At 39.3% G+C, this 21319-nt stretch overlaps 1 protein-coding gene and 1 pseudogene across 1 annotated transcript; one reads left to right on the plus strand and one right to left on the minus strand.

Annotated features, from left to right (window-relative positions):
* The window catches only part of LOC112173053, a 32067-nt pseudogene extending 20972 nt beyond the window's left edge, over positions 1-11095 (plus strand).
* A 2825-nt stretch (positions 11096-13920) lies between these two features.
* LOC112173051 (heat stress transcription factor B-4) lies at positions 13921-15907 on the minus strand. Its single transcript, XM_024310597.2, has 2 exons — positions 15339-15907; positions 13921-15238 (listed from the first exon to the last, which is right to left on the minus strand). The coding sequence occupies exons 1-2, from the start codon at positions 15588-15590 to the stop codon at positions 14303-14305; spliced, it is 1188 nt and encodes a 395-aa protein (XP_024166365.1). The 5' UTR covers positions 15591-15907; the 3' UTR covers positions 13921-14302.
* Positions 15908-21319: the final 5412 nt, after the last annotated feature.

Genomic DNA, 21319 nt, shown 5'->3' on the forward strand with positions numbered 1-21319 from the left:
GAGATTGGGTGGCATTTAATGTAATATTTTAATTAGGCTAAGGGTAAATTTGTTATTTTTCTTTAAGTTCGGCTAGTGGAAATAAAAATTTATTTGTGGGGTAAGTGAGATAAAATTTTGCTGCTTTGGGTCAAGGACCCTAAAAGAAACTCTCACTATCTCACAGAAACCACCACCACCACGTTGTCAATTTATTTTTGTTTTTATTTTATATTTTTGTAAATTGACTTTATTATCCAATTGATTATTTCTTATTTAAATTTTTTTAATATATAAAAGGTAACTAGGTAAAGAAATTCAATTATGGAGAGCAAGCTCTCTTCTCTTAATAGTAGTATTGATAAGCATTTTTTTTTTTAGAGGAAAGACGACAAACTATATTAGATGAAAAATGAGGAGTACATGGAGCAATGCATAAGCATCGAAAGAAAACAAAAAAGCATAACAAGATGCACAAACGCATCTATAATGAAGAAAAAACAATAAAAGATAACAAGATGCACATACGCATCTAGAATGGAAGGTAACCAGGATATGACTTGATGCCGAACGACATCGCTACACTGCATATGCCACAAGAGCAGTGTTAAAGTAAACGTAACCGGTGATATGATCACCTAGGAGAGGTGAATCACTCACCAAGAGTCCGAAAGTAACCGAGGGTGTCAAAAACTCGAAAATTAGCAAACGAACTCCTAAGAACCAGAACCAATACCAAATTAATATGAGCAACTGTCTCGGATCCAAGATCTGGATTTGAATGGGACTCGGGTCCCAAATACGGATCCAAATCCGGCTCGGGACTAAAATCAAATATGCCAAAGCAGACTTGACAAAAGTCCAAGCCCACCTGAAACTGATTTGGACACCCAAGTACATGGGCACCCTATCAGACCTTCTTTGGACACCCATACATCTATGCTCCCACTGCAGCCGTCAAAAGTCGCCAGTGGAAGAACCCACAACTCCGCCACCACCAACCTCAATCAGCCCCAGCACACCTTGTCCTATTCCACCGCACCATAGATCGGAAGACCCTTCGCTGGGAGGACTTGGCACCATCGTCAGCCGTAGTACCTTGACCTGGGGACCCTACATCCTCGACACCGCCTGAAGCCAAGACGAACTCTTACGTTCAAGCGCTCGACGCACAGCACCGCCACCCATCTCCCTCCCAAAAGCGGAGAGCGGCATGAACCGACGAAAAGATGAAGGGATGAAGGTGCAGCAAATGACTGGTTGAAAGGGGAAGGTGCTCGAGTTCAGGAGACTCGACTGCCAGGCTCCGTGAAATCCGTCGCAGGTCAAGGAAATCGAACTGCAAAACCCTAAGGTTCACCGCCAGAGAGAAGGGAGAGCGAGAGCTCTCATTTTTTTCAATAATTATAGTATTGATAAGCATGAGTGTAAACTAAAGAAAAAAAATCAAATAATTTAGAGCCATTAGATTTTGGAATGATAAAATGATATTTTTTCTTAAGAATTTCATGACATGATTTGACAAATAAGTTATGTGTGTAGGTGACATGGCATGACATTTAGGATTGATGCCACACATGTTAGGCCTCATTCCCCTATCATTGCCCTTAGTTTTATATATAGAGGCCCATTCTAGAGAGGATGTACATACTTTAAGAATTTGAGGATTTTTGTTATTGTACATAGATATGTGATCTAATTTAATAATCTCAACCATTGATCCTTTAGATTTATATGCAAGAATGATGTCTACAAAAAATCAACCTAATCCATAATCATTTGGTCATTCAAAATTGTGTAAACAAATGTAATCATTTAGATAAAACTAAAACAAACATTGTGCAAATCAAATGGTTAAACGTTTTCTGATTTGGCTAATTTTTTGTAGGATTCATGTTTGTGATTATTAAAATACATCTTAAAAATAAAAACATCCTCACTTTTATGAGTTTAATGACTTCCTCTCTTGATCCTCCCTCTTTATATATAATAGATAATCTTTGATGACGATAGCTAATATATTTTCTTGTTAACAGATCCCAACTGCGAGAGTAAGATCACTGTAATACAGAAGATTTCCGAGAGATGAACGATTCGGACACTTGAAGATGTCCGACTTGCTTGCCTATCTACTGAAATCGTTGGTTCAACTCATTAGGCCAGAGCTACAAGCTAGATTTGACAAAACTCATCAGGAGTTTAACAGCTTTCAAGATGTACTCAATCTCTATGAAGGAGGGATTCCGTTGCCTGAGGGTATATTAAAGGATATTGGCGACAAAATTCCTTTGCCAATGATCAAGGAAATTTTCCGAACCGACGGTGAACGATTCCTTAGATTACCAGTGCCTTAAGTGATCAAAGGTATGGGCCTCTGTATATCATATATTAAGGCACATGCATTATGAATATCTATATCATACTATATTCCTTCATTCATATTCACTAATTTAACTGTGATGTGTGTGTGTGTGTATATTGATTTGGAACAGGCGATAGGACTGCTTGGAGGACTGATGAAGAATTTGCCAGAGAAATGCTGGCTGGAGTCAACCCTGTAACCATTCGTCGCCTCCAAGTGATCTTCACATCATTTCTTGTCTATAATTATTGACAAAAAAGAAACAGAAACTTCAAAGCTAGGTCAAGACTAGTCTTTCCTTATTTTTGTTCATTAATCATGTCATTTACTTCTAATGTAATTACAGACGTTTCCACCAGCAAGCAAACTAGATCCAAATGTTTATGGTGATCACAGCAGTACCATAACCGAACACCACATCAAGAATAACTTGGATGGGCTAACGGTGCATCAGGTCTCCGATTAATTTCCTATAAAAATAAAAAGGCATAAAAATCACATATATATATATATATATAATTATATATTTCGAGTAGTGATGTTGATTTTATGAGTTCTGTAACTGTTTGAGCCCAAAAGTATTTTTGGCAAGATCCTTTAGTGGATTTAGCATAGCGGGCCGATACCTGCGGCCCAAAAATAAGCCTGCTTGGGTTTGGGTTACAGCTTCGCCCATTCCGTAATCCATAGGGAAAATGAAACCTTATTGGAATCAAGTAGAGGAGATTGAATAGGAAACTTCAATCAATAATCCTTCTATAGTAAGGAACAGTCAAAGCCCTAGGTATAAATACTAGGGTTCAAGGACAGAAGAAAGACCTCTCTCGAATCAATCAATCCCAGCGTTTACAAAGCCTCCCCGGAGCAAACATTCAACCTCGTTGAAACCCGGTGACCGCGCTATAGTCCTAGTCTCCTCGCGAGCCGACTGTCAGCATCACCAGATCAACCCGGCGACCGTGCTTCTAGTCCTAGTCTCCTCGCGAGCCGACTGCCAGTACCACTGCCACCGATACAACCAGCGAAGCAAGGGTAACGCCCTCGCAACCCAGCGAAGCTAAAGTCACGCTTTAGCAAAACCCGTGCTTTCTCCAAACTTCCTAGTGATTGCTCTGCTCAGCCTACAACGTTGAGTATCGATTCGGTGACGCGAAGAGATCACACCCAAAGTCCTTATCCGTAAGGCAAGAAGTCCTTTCTCGGAAGGCTAGAGAAGAACCTTGTGGCGAGGTTGGTGCTCTCCTCGTCCACAAACGCTTGAAGAAAAAGTCAGGTCAAGGGACTCCACCCGACGACTGCACCCCACGGTGCTGGCACGCCTGCGCACACGCTCAAAAGAGACAGTTTGCAAGCCAACTGGTTTTGAAGCCAAACAGTAACGATGAAATTTAACGAATTGGCTTGGTTGGATAGGCACTCAGGGACAACAAGTTATTCATATTAGACCATCATGATGCCTTCATGCCGTACCTGTGGCGGATAAACTCGACCAAAAACAAGATCTATGGCAGCAGGACACTCCTTTTCTTGAAAAGTGATGGGACTTTGAAGCCATTGGTGATTGAACTAAGCTTGCCTCATCGTAATGGAGATCAATTTGGTTGCACTAGCAAAGTATATACACCAGCTGAACATGGTGTTGAGAGCTCCATATGGCAACTGGCTAAGGCTTATGCAGCTGTAAATGACTCTGGATTTCATCCAACTTATCAGTCACTGGTATTATTACTTTACTCCTGCCAAAGAATAAGAGATTGGAGAATAAGTTCATATATATTCAACACCCATACTTTATCTTCCGGTCACAGGTTGAATACCCATGCGGTCATCGAGCCGTTTGTAATAGCCACCAACAGGCAGCTGAATGTGCTTCATCCAGTTTACAAACTTCTGCTTCCTCGCTTCCATGACACGATGCATGTAAATGCACTGGCCATGCATGTTCTCATTAATGCTGGTGGCTTTCTGGAGAGCACAGTTTTCCCAGCTCAGTATGCCATGGAACTATCAGCTGTGGTTTATAAGAGTTGGGTTTTTCCCGACCAAGCTCTCCCTGCAGATCTCATCAAGAGGTACACATAATTAGTGATGATAAACACATGCGTTATATTTAGGGGGGATATTTACCATGACATGATATGTATAAATTTTCCCTTAAAACACGGAGTATATTTACAGTGAGTGAGTTAAGTGAAGCAACTGCCTTAGACAGTTGGACCCTAACTTAACATATTACGAAAAATAAGCAAAGTCCGATTTAAAAGTTAATGAGCCCGATTTAGTGATGATAAACACATGCATTATATGGGAGAGGATCCTCTCCTAAGCTATTTCCCTTCCTAACCTGCCTAACCTTTTCATTGGATTTTGACACGTGTCTATAGTGAATCTAATGGTCTACGACAATTTTCATTTTTTTTATTTTTTATTTTTTTCTGTCCGTCCTTTTCTTCCCTTCCTTTACGCCTGAAATCTCTCTCCAGTTCTTCTTCTTCTTCTACCCAAATTTTGCAAAATCCCATGAATTATATTCAAATATAACAATACCCATATCCTTAATTGTCTTTCATTGAAAATTAGAGGTGTGAACAGTCATAATCCTATCTCAATTTAAGATCAATTTGAGACAGAGAACACGGCAGGCTCCTTCATACTATGCCGAAGAGAAATTTGAGGGCGAGATGAATTGAGGCATGAGGGAGGAAGAAGAGTATCAAGCAAAGAAAGAGCGACATTTAGCAGGCATGATCTTATTATATAAACCCAGATTCAGCTCAAACCCAATTCCTCCTTTTCTTCTCCTCTTAATCAATCAACATGAACCCATCATGGAAACAAAGAATGACGGAATTGAAGAATTTCTGTTTTGAGAATAGATGGAATTGAAGATTTGAAGCATAAAAAATTGCATTCATGAGGGAGACACAAGATCTGGAAAACTGGCAAAGAAGAAACCAAAAAGGGGAAGGGAAGAGAGAGCTCGAGAGAGAGGGTGTTTGATTTGTTTTTTGCCTCAGCAGGGATTAAAAAATAAATTATTATATGAAAATCAATATATGCCGTTAGATGTTGTTATAAACACATGTCGCTTTGTTATCAAAATGTTAGGCAGGTTAGGAGGGGAATAGCTTAGGAGAAGATCCTTTTCCACATTATATTTAGGGGATATTTACCATGACATGATGTCATGATATCTATAAGTTTTCCCTTAAAACACGGAGTATATTTACAGAGAGTGAGTTAAGTGAAGCAACTGCCTTGGACAGTTGGACCTTAACTTAACATGTTACGAAATATTTCATTTCTTGAAAGTAGATCCGATTTAAAAGTTAACGGATAGAATCTCAATTATAGTACTAGTTTATATCTACTTGAATAGAACAAAATTTTTAAAATATATCTAGAGATACTTACGATTCGTCTTATACGGCTACATTTATGGGGTGACATAGTGAAACATACTAAAAGATGACAATTTCTAGTTTCTATAGGGTTTGCCAACTTTCTCGAACATGCTCATGCCTTGGCTCATTGCAGAGGGATTGCTATCAAGGATGCCAATTCTCCACACGGTGTTCGCCTACTGATAGAGGACTACCCATATGCTGATGATGGACTGAATATTTGGTCTGCAATAAAAACTTTGTTGGTGTGAGTCACTCTCCATAATTGTAGGAATTGCAGTATAATTAGGATTGTATAGTTAAGGAGAATATTATGTAGTTAAGGGGGAGAATATCACGGTGTAATTAGTTTCCTATTAGGAATGTGTATACTTTGTATATGTACTCCATCTTTGGAGAAGATCAATACATCAGAAATTCCCAAACTTTCCTTTTGTCTTTGTTCTGTTTGACTTGGTATCAAAGCAGAGATCCGTCTGGACTCTGTTCGTTTGTTTCCGCTGCAAATTTGTCTTTGTACTCTTTAAGAGTTTGTCCTTTGTCTTCATCCTCTGTTCCTTTTGCCTTAGAACCCTAAAGTTTGCAATACTTTGCTGTCAGCCTCTCCTTCATTAGCCGTGTCAAATTTTGTGGTTTGTGTTGCTGCTTGAAGAAGAAGCATGGCATATTTATCCCTTAGTTCGTTGTTCAACAGTCAGGTGACTTGCAACTATTGTAAAACTGTTGGCCACTACAAGAGTCAATGCCCCAAGTTGCTAAGACTCAACTCCAATAATCCTGGTTGGAAAAGAAGTAACAATGGTCAGAAAAGCACGGCGGCAATCCAACTGGTGCAGGAGTAAGAACTTGGTTTCTATAATGTGGAAGATCTAGATCAAACTATGGGTAATGTTTCCCTAACTCAGGAGAATCGAGGTAAAATTGGTGTCGCTTTAAATGTTTCTGGCTTTACTGGTAGTAATACATGGATAATTGATTCTGGTGCGTCTGATCACATGACCTATGATAAGTCTTTCTTTGTCACGTTGTCCTCCCCATCCATAACACATGTTTCTAATGCCAATGGTGAGTCCTTTCCGATCTTAGGAATTGGGTCAGTCCAGGTTACACCGTCCATTACTCTTTATAATATCCTCTATGTACCCTCTTTATCTCATCATCTTTTGTCTGTGTCTCAATTAAACACACAAAACAAATGCTCTGTCACCTTTTATCCTGTGTATGTTATCTTTCAGGATCTGTGTACTCGGGTGATAATTGGCAAAGGAGATTTGAGGGAGAGACTGTTTCACTTGGATTGCATGTACGGAGGACCGACACAAGCACCATCAAGTCCACAAGGTCATGTTGCCCTGACATTGAGTTATGATCGGATGAATGAATTGTGGTTATGGCATAGTCGTTTGGGTCACCCATCCTTTGGTGTCATGAAGAAGTCCATGCCTTCTCTTTTTTTGGGAATAAGTGATTCTAGTCTACATTGTGAAACCTATGCTTTAGCCAAGAGTCATAGGTCTAGTTATCCTTCTAACTTTCAGTCTAGTACAATGCCTTTTGAATTAATTCATTCTGATTTATGGGGACCTTCAAGAAATTCAACTCTTTCAGGAATGCATTATTTTGTTTTATTCATTGATAACTTCACCAGATTAACTTGGGTTGTTTTGCTTAAGTCAAAAGATACAGTTTTCTCTGCCTTTACAGCCTTCCATAATCTTGTTCGTACCTAATATGATGCTCGTTTTAAGGTCTTTCGGTCTGATAATGGGGGGGAGTTTGTTAATAATTCATTTCGTGATTACTTCCAATCTCATGAAATTGTTCACCAAACCACTTGCCCACAAACACCAGAACATAATGGAGTTTCTGAGCGGAAGAATCGACATTTGTTAGACATGGGTCGGGCCCTTCTCCTTAGTGCCAATATGCCTAAATACCTTTGGGGAAAGGCAGTGTTGTGTGCCTCCCATCTTATTAATCGTCTCCCATCTTCCTCTCTTCAAGGTCGTATTCCATTCGAGGTATTGTCTAGTTATGTCTCTATCCCATCTCTTAATACCCTTCCTGCTCGTGTCTTTGGTTGTGTAGCCTATGTCCATCTCTATAAGAACCAACGTTCTAAGTTAGATGCAAGGGCTCTCAAGTGTGTCTTTGTTGGGTATGGGACTCAACAGAAAGGATACAAGTGTTATCATCCTCCCTCTCAAATATTTTATGTCACCATGGATGTGACATTCAGTGAGGATACATGTTATTTTCCACCTTCTACAACTCATAGTTAGGGGGAGCAGGGTGTTTTTTATGAAGGACAGTGCCAAACAGGACCAACGATCGATCGCTTTATCTCAAACGATCAATTGGGTTGTGAAGAGGAAGTGTCAAATGCCCCAGAAAACAATGACACTCCTGCAGAAATAGAAAAGCCAATTGCCGAACAGAGCGTTGCGAGTTCCGAAACAGAAAAGGAAATTGCTGAATCGTCTAGCCTTCGCCATGCAACTGCCGAACAAAGCATTACAAGTTCCGAAACAAAAAAGGCAATTACTGAATCGTCTACTCTTCGCCATGCGACTGCCGAACAGAGCATTGTGAGTTCCGACACAGAAAATGCAATTGCCGAATCGTCTACCCTCAAGAATATCCTAATCATTCAGTCTCTCCCTCTCCATCAGTGGTCTCCCCTGTTCAATCTTCATCTGAGGTACGTAGTAGGTTGCCTTTGTCCCATAACCCACCTTTGTCTAATATTGTTACTCCTTTAATTGATTCTACACATGTTCAAAAACAAGTCTTACCAGAACGGTCCAATCGTGGCCAGCCTGCCAAGAAATATGAACCAAGCTTGTGTGCTAAGACCAAATATCTTGTAGCTAATTATGTGTCTACTCATAGGTTGTCTAAACCGTATGTAGCCTTTGTGAATCAATTATCTTCTGTGTCACTTCCTAGTAAAGTGCAGGATGCAATGAAGGACGAGAAGTGGGCAAAAGCAATGGCTGTGGAGATGGATGCACTTGAAAAAAATCAAACGTGGGAGTTAGTATCACTACCTCCTGGAAAGAAAACAGTTGGGTGTCGATGGGTGTATACAGTGAAGCACAATTCAGATGGTTCGGTGGACAGATATAAGGCAAGGCTAGTAGCGAAGGGTTATACCCAGAAGTATAGTGTGGACTATGATGAAACTTTTGCACCAGTAGCAAAGATCAATACAATCCAGGTACTTCTGTCTCTAGCAGCTAATCTTGATTGGCCTCTGCAACAATTTGATGTAAAAAATGCCTTCTTGCATGGTGATTTGAATGAAGAAGTATACATGGACTTGCCTCCGGGATATGGTACTTCCACTGGAGTCAAGGTGGTGTGTCGTTTAAGAAAGTCCCTACATGGCCTCAAACAATCTCCAAGAGCTTGGTTTGGTCGATTCACTACATTCATGAGGAGGATTGGGTATAGGCAGAGCAATTCAGATCATACCCTATTCCTTAAGAATCAGAAGGGTAAAGTTACAGTTTTAATTATTTATGTGGATGACATGGTGGTGACAGGTAATGATCTTGAGGAGATTAAGAAGTTGCAGAGTGCATTGTCAGTAGAATTTGAAATGAAAGACTTGGGGAGTTTGAAATATTTCTTGGGAATTGAAGTTGCTAGAGGAAAAGATTGTATTATGTTGAGCCAGAGAAAGTATGTCCTTGACTTATTAGCAGAGACGGGTATGCTTGATTGCCAACCAGCTGACACACCCATTGAGCAGAACCATCGGTTAGCTGAGTATCCAGATCAAGTACCCACGAATAAGTTAAGATATTAGAGGTTAGTTGGAAGATTAATTTATTTGTCACACACTAGACCAAACTTAGCTTATGCAGTTAGCGTTGTGAGTCAGTTCATGCATAATCCTAGTAAGACTCATATGGAAGCTGTAGTTAGGATCTTGAGGTACTTGAAGTCTGCTCCCGGAAGAGGGTTGGTGTTTTCTAAGCATAGGCATTTGGATGTTTTGGGGTATACAGATGCAGACTGGGCAGGTTGTATAACTGATCGACGGTCCACTTCCGGATACTTTACATTTTTAGGTGGGAATTTAGTTACTTGGAAGAGTAAGAAACAGAAGGTGGTAGCCCGTTCTAGTGCTGAAGCAGAATATAGAGGAATGGCTCGTGGAGTTTGTGAGATGTTGTGGTTGAGGCACTTGTTAAGGGATTTAAGGTTCAAGCAGAATAAAGCCATGCCCTTATTTTGTGATAACAAAGCTGCAGTTCAAATTGCTCATAATCTTGTCCAACATGATCGCACAAAACATGTGGAGGTTGATAGACACTTCATCAAAGAGAAGCTAGATCAACAAATCATCTCTTTTCCCTTCGTACCTACTGAGGAGCAGTTGGCGGACAGTCTTACAAAGGCAGTTTCTAGCAGGGCGTTTTCTGACTCACTTGACAAGTTGGGCATCCGTGATCTGTATGCTCCAACTTGAGGGGGAGTGTTGGTGTGAGTCACTCTCCATTATTGTAGGAATTGTAGTATAATTAGGATTGTATAGTTAAGGAGAATATTATGTAGTTAAGGGGGAGAATATCACGGTGTAATTAGTTTCCTATTAAGAATGTGTATACTTTGTATATGTACTCCATCTTTGGAGAAGATCAATACAACAGAAATTCCCAAATTTTCCCTTTGTTTTTGTTCTGTTTGACTAACTTGGGTGACAGACTATTGCTCCTTCTACTACAAGACTGATGATATGGTTCAAAAAGACACTGAACTCCAGTCCTGGTGGAAGGAACTTGTGGAGCAGGGTCATGGTGACAAAAAGAATGAACCCTGGTGGCCTCAAATGCATACTCGTGATGAGCTCAAACAAACATGCACTATCATCATTTGGATTGTCTCTGCGCTCCATGCAGTCGTCAACTTCGGACAATACTCTTTTGCTGGATACCTTCCAAACCGACCAACTATAAGCAGGAGATTCATGCCTGAGATAGGAACTCCGGAATATGAAGAGCTCAAGACCAACCCTGATTTGGCTTTCTTGAAAACTATTACTGCTCGGTGTCAAACTTTGATCAATGTTTCGCTGATAGAAATTTTGTCTAGGCATGCTAGTGATGAAATCTATCTGGGGCAGAGAGACACACCTGGGTGGACATCAGACACAAAAGTGTTGGAAGCCTTCGAGAGGTTTGGAAAGAAACTGGCTGAAATTGAGGCTGGAATTATACGTATGAACAATAGCGGGAAGCTGAAGAACCAAGTTAGACCGGTCAAGGCTTATACTTTGCTCTATCCTACCGGCGAAGCTGGACTTTTTGGCAATGGAATCCCCAACAGTGTCTCAATCTAAAGAGCTACTTTCCCTATTGTTGAAAATGTTGTTGTCATTGTTGTGGTTTTTGGTTTATTTTCTTTAATTGAGGGGTATATTTCTTAAATTATCAAGTTGAAAATGGGAAAACCTCTCAAATAAAACTATTGCTTAAAATGATGGGTTCGAGATGGAATTCTGCAGAGGGAACCTTCCTGGGTGATTTTATGAGTTTGAAAGAGTGTAACAGATGGAGTAGCTGCGTGGGGTGTGGGGCTTTTCTAAGATTTTATAGTGGCGCGTGGCCAGAGAAAAACTGAAAAACAACGGAGAGAGATTCTAGTGAATACATATGTATGTTTGTGATTTAAGTACATCTCAACGTTGTGCTGAGAGATATGTGTATCTCAACGTTGAGATAGGATATAAATGATTAAGTACATCTCTAGAGGCAGTGTATCTCAACGTTGATATGACATGTGTATGTCAACGTTGTACTGTCTCTAGAGATGGTATGTGTATATGGTATGTCTAGGAAGAAATTTTTTTGTAGCTTTGAGAACTGAATAATATTAGCCTTTTATATTGTGATGGTTACGAACTTGGTCGATGATTGAGAGCATAGAGCAAGAGAAAATGAAAGAAAAATTGAAGTTTCTATCCAAAGAAAAATGTCATCGTCAGATTTTCTAAAAAGAGAGGTTTAAGAAAGAGATAACATAAATAGAAATTAAACTTAATTATTGGCGGCTTATATACCAATTTAAAAGTGGAATTTGGTCACTTTGGTAATACATATGTATGTTTGTGATTATTTGTAGACCATTCATTTGTTTGTATTACGGTAATAGGATTCAGGGTTTGAATGACAAAATCATGTTTTTGGTATGTTGTTGGGATCACAGCTAATTTCCTTCCGGCCGAAGTGGGTTTCCAGTTTTGAATTGTTTTAAGCATGGGCTTTGAAAGCCCGGCCTTTACTTTTCTTTTGGCCCAAATAGGTACCCTGCCTAATCTTCATACGTTGATGGCCACTCCTGTTGCCCGTTTAACCTTGGCATATTGGATCAGTGCATAATACTCCTTCGTGTTTTAGCTCGATGAACAGTTGAACACTGAGTTACAGGCCACTTTATCGTTTACATTTTTTCAGGTTCTCTAAAAGATACAACAAACTAACAAAGAAACATTTTCATCGGAATACCAAGACTCTAGAACCGTGCTTGGAAATTGGTGTTAGTCCTCATTAGTCAAGGACCCTTTTCAATGTTCGGAAATGTAAAAGTTATTCGTAGGGGTGAATCATGATGATATTTCTGGTCTTTGAAGACCCAGACTAGTTTGTATTTAGCCTCTTTTGAGCCAAAAAAAATTACTTTCAATTAATTTAGACAGGGCAGGAAAATCTACAAAAAGATTGTCTAGGTTCCGTAAACATCTAGAGTTCATTCCTATACAAAATTGCAATCGTGTACTTAATTAGACGTAATTATAGTACTACTAACTCTTAAGTTGTCAAAAAAGTTCGGTACACCAAAAGAGTGAAGACTAAATGTCAACAAAGTGCTTTTAAAAAAGTCCAAAACGTAGCCAAACATGTCTTTAGAAATCGCATTTTCCCTTTTACTCCTTTTTAAGCTTTCAAGAACCAACCCATTTCGTGGTCCAATACGGCCTTTGAGCCCTTCCCTTCACTTAAAGCTTCTTTTTACCAGGATGATCCATATCCACTTTCGAAGCCCATCACCCACTTTAGCCCCTCCCTGCTACACTATTTGATTTGGACACCAACAGCTTCACAACTATCAATTATACAAATGCTAGACTACACGTTCATGTTTCCAGTCACGTGCGACGACCCAATAAAGGACAAAAGCTTAGAAGAAGCAGAAGGCTACCAACCTAGCATTAGTGGACTGGTGTCAATCTAGGGTTAGGTTATTATTTTTTGGCTACGAGACGAAACCAAAACCCTTGTGTACCGAGTACGACAAACATATTCCCATTCTAATTTGTTCTATAATATTATTCCTCACTTTTCCTCCTCACACTCATAAAATAGAGATCTTTGTCTCACATTATTCACAATTACGGGTCAAGAAAATTTTCGAGCGAGACAAGAAAAGCCATAAAAGAGATTCAAATTTTAAGCCGTTGATGATCGATCAGATACTTAAAGTAGGCAACGGCAGAGGTAGGTTTTTCTGGTGTAAAGAAGAAGAAGAACCGGGGAGAAGAAAGAGCATAGAGGCATTGATCCTTGATAGAAACCTTTCAAACCCACATTTTTGAGTCAATTTCGTCTCTTACATTTCGCTTTCATCGAAACCCCAACTCTTTTCTCCAGTTTTATTAGATTAATACACACCATCTGTAAGTATGTATTTGGCTTTTTGCTGCGTGGAGCTAGTAGTGACTCCTGACAGTTTCATGGAAACGAGAAATAGAGATTAGAACCTTGATCCAAATGAAATGATAGCTTTCTTTTCAGTAAATCATAGTCTTCGATCTTCTTTTCATAATGAAGGAAATAATAACAATTATTGTTCTTGCACAGATCATACTTGGATTTTGAACAACGAATTGTCGTGCTTTTTCAGTTGCCTTTTCATTTTTAAACATTATTCTCTGTATAATTTTCCTGCATTTTTTTGTTTTGTTTTTCGGGTTTTAGGCCATGGTCAGAGTTGTACGTATGAAACCATTAATGGGACTAATTATCAGAGAAAAGCCTAGAGAAAATTGTCAATGGACCAGACTGCAAATTGTCATAAACACCCCTGTCTGTCCTCTCGGGCAGGCATTAATGCAACTGAAACATACTCAGGGATTACATTCAGAGAAACTGAAGGCCTGCAGGGTTCAAGAAGAAGAAGAAAGAAAGAAAGAAATATATTCAAAAATCGAGAGCAAATAATAGCCCCACTGCAAATCCATCCAACAAAAGCTATAAAATGTTGAAACTAAAACCTTCAAGATAAGATCTTGATAATATTTCATCGATCACTCTACCCAAAACCCACACCTGCATTCATGGCGGTGGGGAAATTACCGGCACTAAAAGTCATATATTTACACACTACGACACTCACCACAAACACCCACACATATCTCATGATCAGACCCAGAATACAAGCAAACAAAAAAACTAGGACCAAAAAGATGAAACCTTTAAAGATAAGTAATTTAATTTGATTTGATGGGTTTTGGAGAAAAAGACGAGACCTTTCTAATTTAAGCAGCTGACTAGCATGTGGATGGGGGCATGAGGTGGAGACCTAAATCATGATCCTTTTCCAAAATCAAACGCGTCTTGCTTGCTTCCATGGCCATGTGATTCGAGCCGTTGTTGTACTCCGGGTGCAGTCTCTTCTTAGAATGCAGCAGTGGAACCCCAAACAGTTTGGTCTTGCACCCATTGTTGTTGCTAATATTACCCGGCCGGTCTTCAATAATCGTCACCGAGCTAGTACTCTTGGACGTGGTGGTGGTGGTTGGTGACGAAACGTTGTTGTTGTTCATCATCACATGGGCCATGGGCTGGTGATGTGGTTGGTTTTGTTTAGGGTTACCGTGGTAGTACCCCAGAACCTGGTTCAGAGGCTTGTTTATGGCGGCGGAAGAGTTGGTATTGAGTGTGTTTTGTGATGGGTTGCAAAGAAGTAGAGAACCTGGGTAAGAATTGCTTGGAGCGACAGGCTTGACATGGTTCTGAACGAAGTAGATGATATCGTTGTAGAGCTTTCTCATGTGGTTGAGCTCGGACATAAGCATGGTGTTGCTCCTCCTCAGCCTCTCGTTGTCTTCCGATAGAGCTGTCACAGTGTTGGTTGCAACATTACTGCAGTAGCTGGTATTGAGAGGACCACCACCGCCTGAAGGTGGAGAGGACACGAGTGGCGGCGGCGAGTCGCACCAGTTGGGAAACTGGTCGTCGGAGTCGGAAGGAGAGTTGCTGCCACGACTCGGCTGGAAGGGGAAGAAGCCGGGACCGGTGACGACGTGGTGGTTCCCGAGCGGCGAATGCGGGTACTGGTGGTGGCCGTGGTGGTGATGGTTGATGGGGAGCTGCGTCGGCTGAGCCGTCTTGCGCCTGTGGATCTCGCACAGCAAATGCTTCTCGCCTTTCTTGAAAAACTCGTTGGCGAACTCCCACCTGTCCGGTACTATCTTCCTGAAACCCTAAGATCATGAAAAAAAGGACAGTTTTAGTGCAAAGTTCAAAAACAGAAACGAAAATGATAAATACAAGTATATGTAAAAAACATTTTTAGCTACATACATAGGTATTGAGCTGGCGGACGAAGCTGGAGAAGTTGTTGTGCTTGAAGTAATTAGGGAGGAGGTCGCGGGCGAACTCCGGAGGGCGCCAGACGACGAAGGTGGTGTCGTCTTCTCCCCAAGAGACGATGTGGTCGGTGGCGGGATCGTCGACGAGCTGGTACGTTTTGGTCAGGAACGGAGCCGGGACAGATTTGTGGGAGTCCAGAGAGAGGAGTATGCCTTCGCCGCAATTGTCTATCATCAAAGCCATGAGAACCGGGCGGAGATAGAGAGAGAGATCTGAGGAAGGAAGAGAAATGAAAGAGGGGTTTAAGAAGAGAGTGAGAGTGAGAAAGACTGGGTGGATTGACGGATAAAAATGGAGGAAAAAGGAGAGTTGTGGTGGTACTGTGGTATTTGTTTTTGTTTTTGTTTTTGGTTGGGTTTTGGGGTTTTAAATATTTGGAAATGATCGATCCCTTCTCGGTTTATGGTAGTGAGAGAATATGTGTCTGAGTCTGGGAGTGTGAAATAAGGGCCTTTCAAGACAAACCCGTGACCCCTCTCCCCTTCCTCTCTCTCTCTCTCTTTCTTTGTTTTTGTACACTAGTACTGACAAATTGATCCCGCGCACACCCACTTAAAAATCACGAACAGGTGAAGAGCAGTGTGCTGTGCCCTTTGTCTTTTCAAATTTACCATTTCATCCAATTCTTTCCCCTTCCCTTAATTAGGGTTTGATTTAGGGGCCTATAATCTCTTTGTTTCTTTGCTTTCTTTTGCTAATGGCTCTTGATTCTCTTGTGCATATCTTGGGTTGGGATTCTCTTTTTCCGTATGTCTCTTCTTGTTTGTCCAAAAATGATGTATGGGGTTTTCATGATGTCTTTCTAGTTTGATAAAAAATTACTCGATGAAGTATATGAACACAATGTCTATATGATATTACATTGTCTTCTGTTTTATGAAATTAGAGAAAATGATCCGTAACTGAAAAGTAAAGGGACATACTACTCCTTAATTTTCAACAAACATTGAAAATTTTTCTAACAAAATGGCTAATAAGGTCTAATTATTTATCTCTTTAACTATCAACCTCAATTTTCAATTTTCACAAATAAACAACCCAATTGGAGTATTTAAGATAGAAAATTAGATCATTTTAAAAAACTATTCTTCTTGACCTAACTAGGTTAGCTTATAAGATTAAAAATTATCTCATAATTCTATCTTTTTACTGATTTATATTTTGTTATCCATACTAATTGTTGGATAACATTCTCTCACGTACATATTTTCACATCATGAATTATTTTAAGTAATAGTTGTGAAACAAAATAGATAATTTAGAGAAGTTATAATTTTTTCTCCACAATTTTATGAAAATGAAAGAGACAGAGCAATGAACATTCCCTAATGCCATAAATGCAACTAGAGCTCCTATACAGATTTCTAAGCATTAATTACGACTGAAAAACATTACGACAACAATTCTTGTAGACTAACCAAGCTACCTACATGTAAGCCTAGGTAAAGATGGAGCTTAGACTTGAGTGCTCGACTTAATTAAGTGTAAGAAAACACAGATGCATCGTTAATTGTAGAGAATCTTGAGAAGAAGGGTATTTTGGGTCAATGGAGTATAAACTATATTATTACTCGGGTAATGTAAAAAAGAAAAAAAGATGGAAGAAAGGAAAAGGAAAGGTAATTGGGGGTCTCTCACCCGTCTCTCACGTCAAACGAGTGTTCTCTTTTCAATTTGTAGGTTTCCTTTTGTTTGTTTTTAATATGCTACTCTCCTGCTCCAACCGAACCAAACACAGTTTCCAATTTCTAATCCCCATCATTTTCTTCCTTTTTCTCTTTCTAGTTTCTACTACTACTAACATACAGCTCTCTAGCAGATATAAGGTAAAGGATACATCGAACTACGTGATGGGATTTAAAGCCTGTGTATTGTATTCTTCTCATTCATTACGACATTTCTTCCTTCTCTTCTCTTCTACTTCTGTTGCCCTTTCTTCCATTTCTTTCTCTCTCTACCTTTCCTTCTTCTTCTTCTTCTTTATTTTTTTTTCCAGTTTTTTCCCCATAACATTCCAAACTTCAATATGAATGATTTATCATAAGGCCTAGTCGACCTAGACACTGCTCTTCTTTCTCTCTCTGACCACTATTACCTTTTACTCACTAACTTACAATACCATGCACCACCCTCACTCTTTGGCCCTTTAGCCTGCTCGATCTGTTCTCTCTCTCTCTCTCTGCTGCTTTCATAAGGTTCCAACTTTGGCTCCTTCTTCTCCATCGGCTCGGCTTCTCCTTTTGGCTGACGTGTCCAGGTGATCGATTGAATTATTGGCCTTAAAAGTTTCCTTAAAAAAAAAAATTGTTACAGATTTCTTTAATTTCCTCCTCTTCTCTCATTGTAATGGCCCAAGAAATATTCTTTCATTTTGCTCGCTAATCGGGCTACTAATTAACAAAGATGACACCCAGTTAACAGTAATACAATTCTAAGAGTGAAGGTGTGAAACCAATATGGTTTTTCTTTACTAGAATTACAAAAAATCAGTTCTCTCGAGGGTGAGAATTCGAGGCATATTTTATTTTACGGTTTCTAACACTGGTATATGATAACAATGATTATTATAAACTTCTTTTCAAAGACGGGGTTTTCAGAGTTGTTTTTTTACATTAACTTAAGTGTCAAAATTGATTAATTGAATGTGACAAATTATCTGACTAGCTAGCTTAGATTGCATGGAAGTCACTGTAATTGAGTGGGCACCGAGGAATCCTATAAAAGTAAGGAAATAACGGATTTAATTTGTGATTTAGGTAAAAAGACTGACTGCAAGAGAGGATAGGGTAAGGGAGGGGTAGGGGAGTAGGGACGCAATCAGGTGTTCTCTTCCAGGAACAAAGTGAAAACAATAGGAAAATGATGACTAATTATATCACAAAGATCCTCAACTGATTATTTTGATCATTGCCCATCATATATTCTCTCATTATTGTAAAAAGAAAAGTTAAAACTCATAAACTGTCCCATTTCTTTTCACTTCTGCCACCATCTCCCTCCCCGCTTCAAATAGATGTAGATCAATACATTTAGGGTAAGGTAAACCCGGTATTAATGTTAAGTTTGAAAAATGCATTATAGCCATAATATATAGAACTGGATAAATATGCCTGATCACTGTTACAAAAGGAGAGACACGTACTTGTATTTGAAAAGCATTTTTGATCATCTCCCTTTTGGGCAAGTATAGATTAGTAATACCCCTGATCTAAAAAAGGAGTAATACAAAAAATCAATTTGATACAAAAGCATTTCAAGCATCGAAAAGGAAAAAGAATACAAGAATGGGTTATTGCCCCACGAAATATCTCTGCATTTAACTATTCATATATATGCATGTGAGACTGGCAAAATGCAGAAGGTTAGGGTTTTAGAAAAGGGAATTGATATAGAAAATAGCACGAAGAGATGTCCGCTTCAAGTCCCGATATTCAATTAAAATGGGAAATGGTTCCTTTGATAACCAGCTAAGCTAGCTAGCCAGCATAAGATCGAAGAAGAAAAACACAGGCACTGAGACACACACCTTCTAAGTTCTTACACTTTGTTGGCCATTCTCTTTCTTTAATTCCCAGCTGGGTAGCCAAAAACAAAAACACACGGAACCTAACCCTGCAGCTGAGAGAGAGAGAGAGAGAGAGAGAGAGCAGCGCTGCAGAGTTCTGGACCGTTTCAGCGGCTGACATGGAAACAGTAGGTAAGTAGTAGCAGCTAGTAGTCCTTTTAATTTTGATGTGGTTCTCTTCTCTCTGTGGGTTTACCATTCTCGTGATTCTTGTTTTGTTTTCTTTCTCTGCACAACGTATATTTATTGCCACCCCACAGGACCCTTATTCATGTTACATGCACATTTTTGGGAATTATTATTTTTTGGCCATACATTTTTGGGGAATATTACCCCCACCTATATACATTGTAGAAATCCTCAGCTCACACAAACCCAGTAACCTATAAGCACTGTTAATGTATATTTAATCAATTGGGACAACATAACAACAACGGATTCAAATTCAATTTCAAAACGCATGAATCTAGCATATGGAGATTGTTCAAACTCTTTGTCCTTTAAGATTTTGCACATTGGAGATTCCATGATTAGTAAAAAAAAAAAAAAACCGGCCGGCTAGGTATTTAACAAAAGTGATAATGATCAAATTATTAAACAATTTCGGATTTACAAATATATGTTCACATAGTTCTTATGCATGGATCATAGGGAGTTTAAACAGACCTATACATGATTACTTGCATGCAATTTTCAAAACCAAGCTTAACCTAGTGAAGACTTACTACAGGAAAAATCACAACAGTGGATTAGCTAGCTTAATCAAGAAAGCGATAATAATTTAAACCCATGCATTAAGAGCTAGAAATTAGTCAATTACAGAAGTAAGAAATGTTGAATCGTCGGTAAACATAGACATGTTGAATCGTCGGTAAACATAGACAGATGAGGGTCCACAGAGTATGGAGATCTCGAAAAACAAACAACGCTGAATAATTTCACAAGTTCAATGTCAGGAATTCAGACATATATGATCCTTCTTCACCGAGCCCACCACCACCATCACTACCTAAATCATCTCTCTCTCTCTCTCTCTCCATTGTCCAGTCTAGTCTAATACTCATCAATCTCTCTCTCTTCTCTCTGTATATGATGTGTGCTGAAGAGCAAGAAGATTCTATTCCAATTTCTAAAACGCAGTGAAAGTGAAACCAAAACCCCACCTCCTCTCACATGACCACCGCCGATACCTAGCTTCCAAAAAACAATAAAATCTCTTAAATTATTTCTACTGAAAAACCAAGCTTTTTGTCATTTTTTTCTTAATCAGCCTTATTATACTGTCTGAGAATGAGAATTTCAAGGAAAGACAACTTAAACCGCAGAGCGAATACGGATAAAACCACATATTTAAAATGTGATTTATGGGTAATGGCACTTTTGAATTATAATAAGGACCATAGAGACGTCTACATACACACTAGCTTAACTCTATCTTCCTTCTTTCTAAATCTAAAAAAATCAAACTCTGTATTCTATTTCCATACGACAGAGCTACTACAAGGTTCTTTTTCTTTCTCTTCTCTCTTCTCGCACTCTCTTTTGTCTCTTTTACTAACTTCTTCCCTGCAACACAAAACCCTATTAACCATTTTTATTATTATTGCTCCAATCGAATATATATGTGTTCTGTGTACGTTCAATGAAACTTGATCGTATCAGTAATAATAATAATTATAATAGTATAGAATCGGGGCAGACCAGTGATGGATGGGGGGGTGTTTGAATTGGGTCAAACAAAGCGCAATGATAATATTAGGTTTCGAATCCTGCAGGTGCTTATTTTTCTTCTAAGAGCTTAGACAAAAACAAAAATTCAAAAAGGTCACGAGGGGATCATATATTTCTACATATATGTGGATCCTGAGCACGAGCAAATGGGCATGCATTAAGGATCCGACAAGATACCCGTTTGTCTTTGATCTACATAAATATTAATGTACCCAGGTTCTTTGTCCATTGTGTTGTTAATGTATGAGACTGACGTTTCTAGGGCTTCTTCTCATGTTCTATATTTATCGATCACATGCATGATGCATCGATCCTTCTCTTCTTCAGTCACACAGAGCATCCCACTTCCATGAGTGCATGCATGAATGAGAAACTACTCGATCAAACTAGTGTTTGGAATTATTACAGAAAGAATTTACCTCTGAGGTAAAAACTTTAATTAGGTGGGTGAAAAATGTTTCTCCCCGGATTAGGAAATATGGAGAGGTTAGAATTGAGAATTAACTTATTGGCAGTATCCGACTGCGAATTATTAGTATCCTTATGAAGTTATGATTACTAAAGCAAATCGTTCTTATCTTCTGCGTATACCCGCGCTTTATAGCTAAGTTTCCTA

This window comes from Rosa chinensis, chromosome 6 (genome assembly GCF_002994745.2).
Source record: "Rosa chinensis cultivar Old Blush chromosome 6, RchiOBHm-V2, whole genome shotgun sequence".
NCBI lineage: Eukaryota > Viridiplantae > Streptophyta > Magnoliopsida > Rosales > Rosaceae > Rosa > Rosa chinensis.